The sequence below is a fragment of the Medicago truncatula genome, chromosome 7 (genome assembly GCF_003473485.1).
Source record: "Medicago truncatula cultivar Jemalong A17 chromosome 7, MtrunA17r5.0-ANR, whole genome shotgun sequence".
Classification (NCBI taxonomy): Eukaryota; Viridiplantae; Streptophyta; class Magnoliopsida; order Fabales; family Fabaceae; genus Medicago; species Medicago truncatula.
Genome location: NC_053048.1, coordinates 38,138,693 through 38,151,651, shown reverse-complemented (window position 1 = coordinate 38,151,651; position 12,959 = coordinate 38,138,693). Strand labels below are relative to the sequence as shown.

The following is a 12,959-nucleotide window of genomic DNA, read 5'->3' as shown; positions in this document are numbered from 1 at the left end:
TGTTCTTGAATTGCAATTTTTTATTTTTTTTTAGATCTTGAATTGCAATTTTATCATTAGTGTCAAAGTAAAAAATGACTTCTTTTTTTATCTATTCAGCCGAATTCTTTTCCAACCTCTGTCCCCCTTTCTTCTCTTAACAATAGATGCTAAAACTACAGCGTACTTATTTAAATCATTAAAAACCCAGCATTTAATACACTATATATAGACTCTATTAGGAGGATTAACTGGGCCACTCCCTACAGTGTGAATCTCTTAAGTGTAAATATAGGTTTTTTGATGTCACATGACGTTGATCGATTCAAGTGTGACATCTGACAACACAATTTTTGAATTAATAGTGTTTTATCCTCTGTAATATAGATTATTTTCGGATTTACTCCTTGTAAAATATTTTTTTTGATTTACCCCCTATAAAATACTTTTTTTTTTAAGAATACCTCCTAATAGGCCAAACAAAAACAAATTTTTATTTATTTTTATAAAAATTTTGGTTTTTTATCGCCTATTAGGGGGTATTACGGAAAAAAAAACTTTTACAGGAAGTAAACCTGAAAATGGCCTATATTACAACATGGAAAAGTGAGATAAAATAGTTGAATTAACTTATGTGTCAATTAGATTGGTCAATATCAGAGACAATTTTTTTGACAAATAACTTAGTTATTTTAAAACATAAAGAGTATTATTTTTCTAGTTAAAACTACTCCTATATAATTAACTAAATAGCACGTGTGGAAAACACGATGATTCGTTAGAGCATCCACATTGGTAGGATCTTTATCATTTGAGATCTGGTACCTAATAGGTACCCTCAATATAGAATAAAAAATTGAAGGTCTCTTAAGACTCCGGGTCTTACTTAAGACTCAGGGTCTTACTTAAGACCCTAATCTTAAGTGGGGGCCACACAACTTTTCAATAAAATAATCATTGTTTGAATTGTTTTTGTTACTTTTCATTAGTAAATAGTTATTAGTAAGATCCATTTAGACCTATTGATAGAGGATCTTCATTGGAGTGGTTGAATACCTATTAGGTACTATTAAAAGTTGTTTTTAAAATGGTTGTACAAATAGCATTCCTCTTTTAAAAACTAGTTTGTTATCATCACAAGTGATTGATCAAGAAAGGTTAATTACTAGATTATTGGTTGAACCAATTGGATGATTGAATTGAACTGGTCTTAATAACTCGGTTGTATAATTAGGCTCTATAAAATAAATTGTATTTGTATTGAAGTAGACTGAACCGGATGACTTATTTAAACAAAAAATAATAATATTTATAAAATGTCACAAACCGTTTAATTTACAAATTTGTAAATAAAATAGTAGCACCCATCTTTTGATGAGAAGGACTTGATGGTAATGGCTTGCAAACATAGTAAATTCCTCAGTTCTATATAATCGATAAACCAATACCCAAAATATCAAAACATGCAGTTGGTCTCTTTCTGCATAAAAATTGTTTTATTGTATTGCAAAAATTGATTAATCTCATTCCTCTAAAATTAGTCTATTAGCTCCTTGTAATTAATCTTAATTAGTTGTAAAAGCTAGTAAATCTTTCTAGAAACAAGCAACTATTCTGCATGAACCAAGAGAATGATTATAGGCAAATTCGCGAATTGAATTTGGGAGTCTAATAAAAAATAACCTAGTAAAGCCTTCCCTATAAATAGTAATTTATTTTAACAAAATAAGGATTTGAAACCTCTACTCATTCTCCATTTTCTCTTCTTCTCCTTCTAAAATTGTGCAGTCTTAGTAAATAAGCTTCTACCTTCAAAGTCATGATCATCCATGACTTGAAGAATCAACTTCACCCTCCGTTTCCGTTAATCAGTTTTGTTCATGATATGAAAGTTTTTGCATTAGCAAGAGCAGAAAAAACAACAATTCAAAAAGAATATCATTTTGCTCCAAAGCTAGATAGCACCCATGACCAAGATCATTTTTGTAATAGCAAAGAAACGGCATATAGTAACGAAAGAAAGAAGGAAAAAACATATAGAAGGGCAATAGAAACAAACAAGAAAATGAAAAACGATACAAATGGAAAACATAAAAACAACCATGCTCAAAAACAAAAAATACTGGCCAAACCAATACAACCATCAAAGACTTATCAGGATGAACCACCATGAGACTTAACAAAAACCATTGGCAAGAGGAGACTTGAACTCGAACTACCAATTACACAACACTAACAGGCAGGCTTATGAAAAAATATGAAATCATTCCACGACTTTCAAATGCCCTGTGGCACCGCATAATAACTAGAGTAGAAAGGTGTAAAGATCGGAAACAAGCTGAACAAATCCTTAGGTACAGCTACACAGTTAGCTGCCTCCCTAACCACTACCAAAAACTGTCATACCACGCCTAAAGAGCAAACTTGCAAGAGACAGAGAGATTATGTGTGTACTCATGTACAACACCGCAATAAAACAACAAGTTTAGAGGGAAGTTTTACTCCTTCAAACATCTAGGATTTTGATATCTTCTTCAATCAGCCCCCCACCCAAAGGAATCTCGCAGCCATAGAGAAATACAATGAGCTAACAGTGAATGATCATTAGTATCATGCAACCTAGTTCTTAAAACGACCAGCAGATCCTCAACTCATTGTTCTTACAAACAGAGTTCCCTCATCCAGGTCAGATCCCTTTCCCAATGACCCATGTCACCAACAAGACGGTCCTGCTGTTCAGGCACTAGAAACAACCTAAATCGAGACCCCTTCGATAAGTTCAAGGACCAATCAAATAACAAAATCCACCATCAAGACCTTACTGTGGAGTAAACATATGTACCAAAACAACTTTGTATGCAGCATACCATCATTTGGTGGGGATGAAATAAAGCATTTAGCATACATTTTCAGTTAACACGGATGTGTTTATAGGAAATCATTATAGAAGCCATTGGAGATGTGCAAGCTCAATGTGGACGCAGGTTAATCGTATGAGGACTGCTCAATAACACTGGACCATATTTTTTACGTTTAAAATCTGATTAATGATTGTCATGGTTCGGTTAATACAAATTGCACTACATTCATATTCTAAACGCACCCTTATAGTAAGCCAATTAGCCTTCTGCCATATAAATTTAAGTCAATATAAATTGCACTACATTCATATCCTAAATGCTCATCACTATCAGCACCCTTATATTAAGCGAATTAGCCTTCTGCCAGATAAAGTCGAAGTAAATAAGACCTATGTTTATAATACGTAGACACAGCAAAAGAGAAACATTAACTAGCACCTATTAAAACAAAACAACTGAGTGAATGCCTAACCAAGAGTGGAGGGAGGGGTAGCAGAGGATCAGCGTACATGTACACCTGAAAATATTACTTATATGGTGCATGGGGGACAGGAATAGATTCTCTCCATTAAAATTATGGTCATGTCAAATCTAGACCCTAAATAATAAGAATGGGAAGGTTTTATAATAGAGGAAAAAGAGTGACTATGGTGGTTGAAAGGTTGAGATGGATCTCATGGAGAAAGCATTAGGGATTCTCAATAGAGAGAATCCATTCCGTTTCCATCGGTGGACTAATATGTAACTCTCGCCACAATACATATCTAACTTTAGAAATATATATATATATATAGCAATGCAATTGAGGCGGTATAAATGAAGCATAGAAAAGAAGAAGAAACTGTAGCATTTAGCAACCTAAAATAAAAGCCGCACCACCAACTCAGCTTGTTCTAACCAACACAGTATATAGTATTAACAATGGTTCCGGAAATACTATCAATTTCCAAAATACGGCCTCAGAAATAAAAAAAGTGTTCCTTTTTGTTCCTTGTTCCTAACTCGCTTTGTGGTGCTAGACAAGTGCAATATGGATGAGTTTTACTTGTCTCCAAAAGCTGATATTCTCAATTGACGCATGCCATGAATAAAAGTCAGGCAAGCAACTAAAACACCCAATTCATTGAGCTACTTTATCTACTACAATCCTCAAGATATCGGATGCCGCCTCCTGCAAAAAATTTAAGCCAAAAATCTCATGACTAGAAATACAAGAAAATCTTAATATTTAAACGAATACACAAAGCTTAATCATATTCTAGCTTCAAATAGATGATGCTACAAAACACATTGACATTCAGATCAGATCTCCTTTATAATGTGATATCTGATCTCAGTCCCATTGATGGACTGATTATGCCATACCAGTTTAGCATAAAAGAGGCGGTGAACAGATGTTTAGTCGCAAATTCAATGCAAACATGACAGCTATACTCAAGTAAGACCAGCTTCATTCTTCCAACCAAAATTATGTGAATACAGTTATAGGTGATTTTACGGCCAATTTAAACATAGAAAATCAATTTTATTGAGATAATTGATCAAATACTTGACTGATATGAAAATTTCTCAAATCACCTCTTTGGTCGGCTTCGATCTTCTTCATAATCCATCACTCCACCAGATTCAGCGCAGATCTCCTCATGCCCTCGGAAGTCGATGTCGGCCTGCTTACAGTGTGTAACTTCTGCCACGATGTAAGTAAGACACGTCGACCAAAATATCCCAATTATAAAGAACAACATACATTTAATATATGACCCAAAAAAATAACAGACATTTAAGATTCATATAGGTTAGCCTTCAAGTTGAAGGCTACATACAGCAATTATGAAGGCCTATAACTCAACTAGATGTTATTTTAATTACTGAAGAACAAGGGCAAGTGTTTCTACAGGCAGATTTGTCTTCATAATTTTAGAGTTAAAGTCATTAATATAGCAATATTGGGACTTCCTATCCATGGCTTTATACATACAACAGACATTTTTAGTTATCTCAAAAACTGGGATGTTCAATTTCAGTTCATAAACATATTTGTTAAAGAGTCTTGTCAGCAGTGAGAAATTAAAACAACATTCACAGAACAGAGAGATACACAAAAAAAGATAAATAAAATTCCAACATATTTAGCACAAACCCTTAAAATTTAATATACAAGCAAGCTTTTCAACGGAACATTATATCATCTATATATTTAAGAATAAAAAACTCTAAAGAAGTAAAGCAATAAAAATAAATCCAACCGACCTTGAAGATGGACTTCTTCACTTCATCAACCTTCTCTTCCACCTCCTTCCGGTGCTTCTTGTCAACTTCACTCATTGAGTCAGCCCATTTTATCTTGTCTTGAATTGAAACAAGCATATTTTCTGATGTAGATAACCTGTGTTTCCCAGTCATGAATTAAATTTTAGTATTTGAAGAGAAACTCTATGTATTACATTAAAAAAGTTAGCATTGTATAGGAAAATACCATTTTGAGAAGTTTTTAACCAAAGAAACAAGACAGAGTAGCAAATGTAAGGTTTAACATTTATATACAAAAAAAAACAAAATTGTGCAAGTTGATAATTGAAAGCTTAAACCAAATTCAATTGATAATGAAAGCTAAACGGACATAAGCAAAAGATATTTTGGAAAGTGGCTATAGTCTAAAGTCAGGTCTCTTTCCAGGCAAAGGTGGTTGTTTTGCTGATAGTGCCATAGAAATATAAGACACGCAAGACCTTATTTAAGAAAAGATAGATTACCAGTCGGAGAGTGTCTGTATCATGTTCCCCAATTGACCAGGCCTCAAGTCCCTACCTGCTGCAAATTGGACCTGAAATCAAACCTCAAAGATCAAAGAAATTCCCAACAGACAACTCTACAGATGAAAAAAATAAAAATAAAAGCACAATTTTATTTTACTATAACAAAAAACATGATAATGAGCTAGGACCTCAAAGCATCGTCGCAACTGATCCAGCTTCCCTCTTACTATTCCCTGATAAGAGCAAGAAAAGTTAGAAAAGATACCTCCCAAACATAAAATACTGATTCAAGTTAATACTTCATTGATATCACTATGCAAAATCTTCTGGAGAAACACAATAAAAATAAGAACAAAAAAAAAAACCAACTAAATCAAGCATCACAAAGAAACAATCAAAAGGTAGTTTGCCAAAATAGATGAACAAGAACAAATTAATGTGCGCGATTGAATAATGAACAAATGAGTATACTAGCAGCATGCAATATCTATAGACACTAGTAGTATAAAAGGAGATCAAATTAGTGATAGAGCGCATTAGTGCTCTATGAATGTATAGTTAAAATTCTACAGCAGGATAATTGCTACCGAACATTAGATACAAGATAAATAGTTTATACTGAGCATATAAAAATGAACAAAATAATATTAGGTGCTTGAATCTGTTGTAACTGATTCACACTTACGCTTACACATCTGTATATATACTAGAGGACACTATCCTATGGGAGAATGTTAGGTGCTTGTTAGCGACTGTTGGTAAATGGCTTTGTTTATCTAGTTAGTAAGAGGTTAGGATGATGGTGCAGTGGTAACTATGTAGTATTCTAATCAAAACAGATAGTTTGAATTCAACCAGGGAATGTGTAGTCCGGTGCCCAAAACCCCTCCCCGCCTAAATAAATAATAACACCGTTCTTCCCCCACTTTGAAAAAGGAAGTTAGAGGGTCCAGAAAGTTAAAGTCTGTGTTGCATATGAATCTGAGGGGTTGAGAGGAAGAGGTATCCTGTCATTTGAGAGTTGAGGCTGGGGAATGTGTAGTCCAGTGCCCCCGCCCCCCTCCCGATTTAATATTACTCCTCCCCCTTTTTTTAATACACAAACACATATGTTAGGGGATATGAATAAGAGGGGCTGAGAGGGAGAGGTATCTTGTCGGTGTGTTGAGGCCAGTGTTGCCAGTCGTGGATCATGGAAAATTACACTTTTTCCAAATTCCGTTATGATATAGCCGCTATTCTACAACAGTTTCACTAAATTGCTTATCGCGGAACAATAGTGGTTATTTAACATTGACTTCACTATAGACGCTGTTTAACAACACTAGCTGAGGCCATCGGCAAAGAGATTCCTGAAGTTTTGTAGGTCATATTTCTAATTGAGGAATTTATTCATTTTCTGGTGATGGTAATAAAACACAGGTCCCAAAGAGAGAATCAAATATAAAATTCAGAAAACCTTCCAGTTCTACCACTCTAGCCTAGCCGTGATGACTTCCATTCATTTTCTCTCAATTAGTTTCATTATCTGGTCATTAAAACTTTGTCGTCAAGGCTACCGATTGGTTGTAATATCGCATGGGGTTAACATATTATTTGCTTAAGACCTCTTATGGAAGAAGCCCCAAACATCTCCGGTGTAACCGTTTACTTTTGCAGATTGTCTCACTTGCAGATTTTCCTATGGTTTTTGCTGATATCTTCTGGCATAAAATTTAAGATCTCCAGAATTCAAGTCTTTTTCCTACTCTCATATTCACTTCTAATAAAACTCTATCATGCAATAACATATATATCAATCTGAGAGTGGTGCTTAGTGGCAACCAAAAAAAGCAATTCCAAGAGAGCAATAGCAAGATAACTGCTAGTTTAAATTTATTTAAAATATTAATTAAATAACTAATACATGCATATATACATATGCACAGTAAAACAAAGCAAATACCAAAAGTCAAGAAAACAAAAGTTTAAGCATCCAAGACTTAAAAAACTAAACATTACAATACAAATTCAATGAGGTGACTAATTAAGATAGGTTTTATTCAATTAAGCGCTTAGCAGCCGTTGCGGTTTGCGACCATGAATAGTGATCATTTTGGCCACTGTAGTGCACAACTTGCGGAAATGCGGCACGGCCAACCCAATAATTGGCGCGGTACGGAGGGGGACACACATAGCTGGCACTATTTCGGCAATGTGGCGCCTAATAAATTTAATACTAGATACCATACTATTCAATAATAAAATACTAAAATACATTTAACATTACTCAAAATTTCATGAAGTATTCATAATATATGAAATAAAAGGGATAGCAAAATCAAAAATGGCTAATACCAATTATATACAACTAGTACAAGTTATTGTTTTACTATTTATAGTCCCGCTTTGGCCGCTTTCCACTTCTGACATGCGCCAACGCGGCCAGACACACACCGACGCGGCCTGGTGTGGTGGTCCTATTTTTCCGCTACGCTCTGCTATAGCGGCCGGGGCGTCTGCTTTTGACAACAGAGCGCGCAACAGCAAACCACTCTACAGTTTCATTATAGCATGCTAATAACAACGTAGATAACAATAACAATAATAATCATGTACATATGCATTCAATTAATTTTCGGACATTTGACCAGTAAATACTCTTTCGAAGGGAATGGTTTTTACCGCATACATGCACTCATTAATCAGAAAATCTTCAAGCTCGCGAACATTTGTCACATCTAGCTCCTGCATCAATTGGTCATAGGGTAGTACCTGAAAATCAATTGAAATTGTAAAAATAGATTGCAATATCATATCATATCTGAAGGACAAATTAAAACAGAACAAAAAAAAAAAAAACATACAATGTTAATCAGCCAGATGATGTTCTAAATAATTACGTAGAAGATGAAAGCGCAACTTAAAATGACAAATGAGATGAAAGAATCCAATACAAAATCAAAAAATATATTCAAGGGAAGATTTGGTTTTCTTATCCACCTTTGATGGAAAGAAGAAGAAAAAAAAAAAGACATTTGATGATAGAAAACTAGGGAGGAGAAAAAATGTTCCAAATAACAGAAAACCAAACCCTTAAACAACCCTTAAATATGTTCCTATAACTTTGGACTGATAGGAAATACCTTGTAGGTCTCAGCGAGTGTCAGAACTGTAAGTTGCTTAAGCTTGAGGATCTGATCAGGTACCAATTGTGGAAGGCGATCAGCATTACCTATAAGTCACTCGAACGTTTTAATGAACGCCATTATATTATTTCCATTTACACGTAAATGATAAAAGATTTAAAAAACAGACGCAACGAAAAAATAGAAAATCATGAATGAAGATTAATATACAAATCTCACTGCTGGTATTTACAAAGCAGAAAATAAAGTGGAGTGAATTCTTTCATCTCAAGACACGTGTGGCGAGGTTCAAAATAGTCCGACGCATTATTAAGCAATCCCAAAATGTAAAATATGCTCCTATGCTGGCATGCACAGTGTTTTCAAAATTGAGAGTTTGAACAAGATCGAGAGGGGGTTGAAAGAACGTAGAACGGATCATAAGATCCTACTAATAGGGGAAAAAGATACACACACACGTACATAAAATTAAAAATTATATTAAATTAAGAAAAGATGCCCGTCCTTCCACAGACTTGTAACCATAAGTTCATAACTTAATAAATAACTAAGTTTAAAATTGGCTCCTAACAAAATGAAATCATTAACACAAGGGAACAGGTGACAACAAACAGAGGAACCACACCCAACTCAGCAAGAAATAGAGGAACCACACCCAATTCACAAAAACAAGGGAATGAAGGGAAGAGGTTTTCAGAGGTGGCGGAAGGCGAGAGAATGGGAGAAGGAAGAGGTTTTGATGTTATCCCTCACAACAGAGGACTTGCGCGAGCAAGAAAAAGAAAACGTTTCTATTTCTCCCTTTTTTCACCATTGAAAACCTGAGTTTTACCAAAAACTGACCCGGATCCATTACAATTAAAGAAGATGGGGTTTTGCTAAAACCCGGCCCATATTGGGGGAAATTTTGCAACGGTCTTACGGCATTTCCCCGGTCCCACTCACATTGAAACGCAAGATCACACGATCCTATGTAGTGATTCCCGATCTTACATACATTGAGCATGCATATAGAAGTCCACATGTACAGTATGTCCGACATAGTAACCATAACTTTTTGCAATCATTACAAAGTAACAACTTACTATCTCATGACATAAAGTCCACGTGTACAGAACCAAACTTTTTTACGAAATAACTAATTACTTGTTAATTATACATCATCTGTTATGGCAATCTTTACAAAAGTAACAACTTACTATCTCGTGACATAAATATCCGGGAATCAAATTAAGAATAAACTCAAAAATCACAAATCACCAACCATTGTCATGGTACTAGGGTTGGGAATAGGCCAGGTTGGCCTACAGGGGCCTACGGCCTGGCCTAGCCTGGCCTGTTTAGTAGATAGGCTAGGCTTAGGCTTTTTAAAAAGCCTGTTTAGTTAAATAGGTCAGGCTTAGACTTCCAGAAAAGCCTGTTAAGTCTAATAGGCCGGCCTATTAATACGTATTTATTAAAAATTATTTTTTATATTAAAATAATTGCATACATTAAAAATATAAACATCTTTTTCTCTATCTATTAGTCCCTAAATAGGCTTTGTTGTTATAGGCTTTTAAGTAGGCTTTAATCCAGTTAAAATTTACTTGTTGTTAAATAGGCTTTTAAGTAGGCTTTAAGGCATGTTTAGTTTATTTAGTAGGCCAAATGAACTATTTGATGACCTTAATATGAAGTAGGCCTGTAAATAGGCTTTCAGGCCAGTCCAGGCTTTTAAATAGGTCAGGCCAGGCCAAGAAAAACGGCTTATAATAGGCCACAGGCTAGGCTTAGGCTTGTAAATTTTTTCGTAGGCCAGGTTCAGGCCTATCAAAGCCTGGCCTGGCCTGGCCTATTCCCACCCCTACATGGTACACTAAAGGACAATTCCTACAACATTTGTTTAAAGTAACAGCAAACTACCGGAAAAGGAAAAAATTCAACAAAGACCACAGAACACCCACCAGACAAAAATGCAAGGAGATTAAGATAAACAGAAAGATCAATCAATCTACTTACTCTTGTAGTCACTCCATATTCCATGTGCAAACAGGCGAAGCAGATCAAGGTAGAATTTTTCATCAGTTGCTTCAAGCTGCAAAAACCAGATTCAAAAAAGTTATGGCAGACATATCGAAACTAATCGCATATTTATTAGCAATTTTTCAATACTGGGACAACAACATAGGGGATTGTTGAATTATGTCATTTTCTCAAAATTTTATTGATGTCAAGGTATCTTTCAGACGTGTCAGTGTTCGTGTCTGTACTTCATGAGTTCTTATCACCCCATAATTTATTTCGAAACATAAACAACTTAGCAAAATAATCCACCTAAAAACACTAACTCATTCACAATAATCACAATGAACGCAAACAACATGGAACAATTTATGATTAAAAAAAAAAAGAAAAACGAAAGGAAAAAAAAAATTTACATCTCGTTTTGCAATCAACTAACACTCACATAGATGAACAAAACAATCGAAAAATCACAACAACAAAAAATCAGAAAAAAGGGGGAACCTGAAGAACATTGGGGAGAGCGAGAATCTCAGAGAAAGCGAAGAGCAAAGGGTGAGAAGTAGCATCGACAATGACGGAAGAGATAGCGGAAGTGTTGGAAGCAGCAGAGGCCTGCTTGACGAATTGATCGATGAGTTCCGATTGTCTCTGTTCAATGTCCATGGTCGAGAATGATCAAGGAATTAGGGTTTTCGATGGGAAGATCGATTCGATTAGGGGGAAATTGAAAGGGTTTTAGGTTTAGGGTTTCGGTGGAGGAATTTAAGAACGCATTGAAAGAGATTTTGGGTTTCGGTGGAGGAATTTAAGAACACGTTGAAAGAGATTTTGAGCGGTGAGAGGAGAGGTTTGTGTTGAGTGATGGTGAAAGCACTCTCGTAGTGATGTGAAAGACCCGTTTATATACTACTTCCTCCGTCTCAAAATGACTAACTTAGTTGACCGTGTCACATTGAGTCTATACGAAAGGAGTTGGAATTTATCATGAGAGAAATAATATCAACCGAGAAGAGTATTCACGAGGAGTCGAGGACCGGTTGAAAGTAGGGTTAATTTTATGGAGGGAACGTATAAGAAACTAAAAAAAGAATATTTAATATCGTCGAAACAATGAAAATTTTGGTAGAAACTCTGGACTCGATGATTAGTTTTCTTTCAGAGAAGGGTGTGTGTTTGTTTCTAATGTGATCATAATTGATTTTGACATAATTGACTTTGATAAAATTGATTTTGATATAATTAATTTTTGGTTACATGCAACGATGCGGAGGTAATTGTTATATAATATTACGATACTTAAAATGAAAATAAAAATTGCAAAGAGATAATTTTAAAGTTCAATTTGGTACTAAAATATTGTTACAATACTAATTTAAAAGTGTGATATTAATTGTTTTGCATGTACTTGATAATTTATTGCGGATTGTTTTTCGAACTGATACATCTTTGTTGACGAAGCTACATTTATAGCTTATGTTTTGTCGAAGTTATATAACCTGTGATAATTATCAGAGCGAATGATTGCGTTTTCATCTTTATAAAGATTAAAATCAATATCAATTTTGGCACCAAATTGTGAACTTTGGTCACAATAACTTCACCTCAGTCTCAAAGGGTTGCTTTGATGTCGTGTTTGATTTGAGAACCCTTAATCTTGCAATACGTGAATATCTTACCATGAATATTTTCTACGGAATTACAAGACTCCTCGTTGTTGCATGCCCTTGATTTCGAAGCTACAAATCTCATATGTTCATTAACATAAAAAATGTTCGAACGATTTTGTGTCTGCACACGGTTGTTCTTTTTCACAACAACTTGAGTGGAACATTTCCCTTGTCTCTTGAGAATTATAAAGTAACGTATTTACAACTCAATAACTAATAAGGAGATAAGCGGTTTACAAGTACACATGATGTTATATAATTTATGAAGTTCTTGTCTCAGGAGTGGGTTAACAAACAACATCTGTCTCACGAATCAAATTTCATATCCGTTCAATTGTACTTATTTGTTTGATATTGTAGTTTTATTCAAATATGTTATTTAGTTTGATTCCACATTCATTGTTCGCTCTCACTTTCTTAAATAATATCTCTTTGAACAACAATTTTCTTTGACAACTAATACACGTGTTTCACAAGGGTGTTAAGGCCAATTAAAAATTAAACTTTTAAGTTGTTAAGTATGTTTGTCTTATCAAGAGTCTTATCTATCTTATGCGGGAC

The 12,959-nt window shown here is 34.7% G+C and overlaps 1 protein-coding gene across 3 annotated transcripts; it reads right to left on the bottom strand.

Annotated features, from left to right (window-relative positions):
- Window positions 1–3,619: 3,619 nt before the first annotated feature.
- On the bottom strand, window positions 3,620–11,623 carry LOC25498939 (COP9 signalosome complex subunit 7). Of its 3 annotated transcripts, none has more exons than XM_013593965.3 (9): window positions 11,233–11,623; window positions 10,726–10,801; window positions 8,722–8,810; window positions 8,261–8,350; window positions 5,785–5,829; window positions 5,594–5,664; window positions 5,091–5,226; window positions 4,419–4,527; window positions 3,620–4,011 (listed from the first exon to the last, which is right to left on the bottom strand). In XM_013593965.3, exons 1-8 carry the CDS (start codon window positions 11,392–11,394, stop codon window positions 4,453–4,455), a joined length of 744 nt encoding a protein of 247 aa, XP_013449419.1. In that variant the 5' UTR covers window positions 11,395–11,623; the 3' UTR covers window positions 3,620–4,011; window positions 4,419–4,452. The 3 variants fall into 3 exon arrangements, with proteins under 3 accessions (XP_013449419.1, XP_013449420.1, XP_013449418.1); XM_013593966.3 differs by having other exon boundaries at window positions 4,419–4,524; XM_013593964.3 differs by having other exon boundaries at window positions 4,419–4,507; window positions 11,233–11,622.
- Window positions 11,624–12,959: the final 1,336 nt, after the last annotated feature.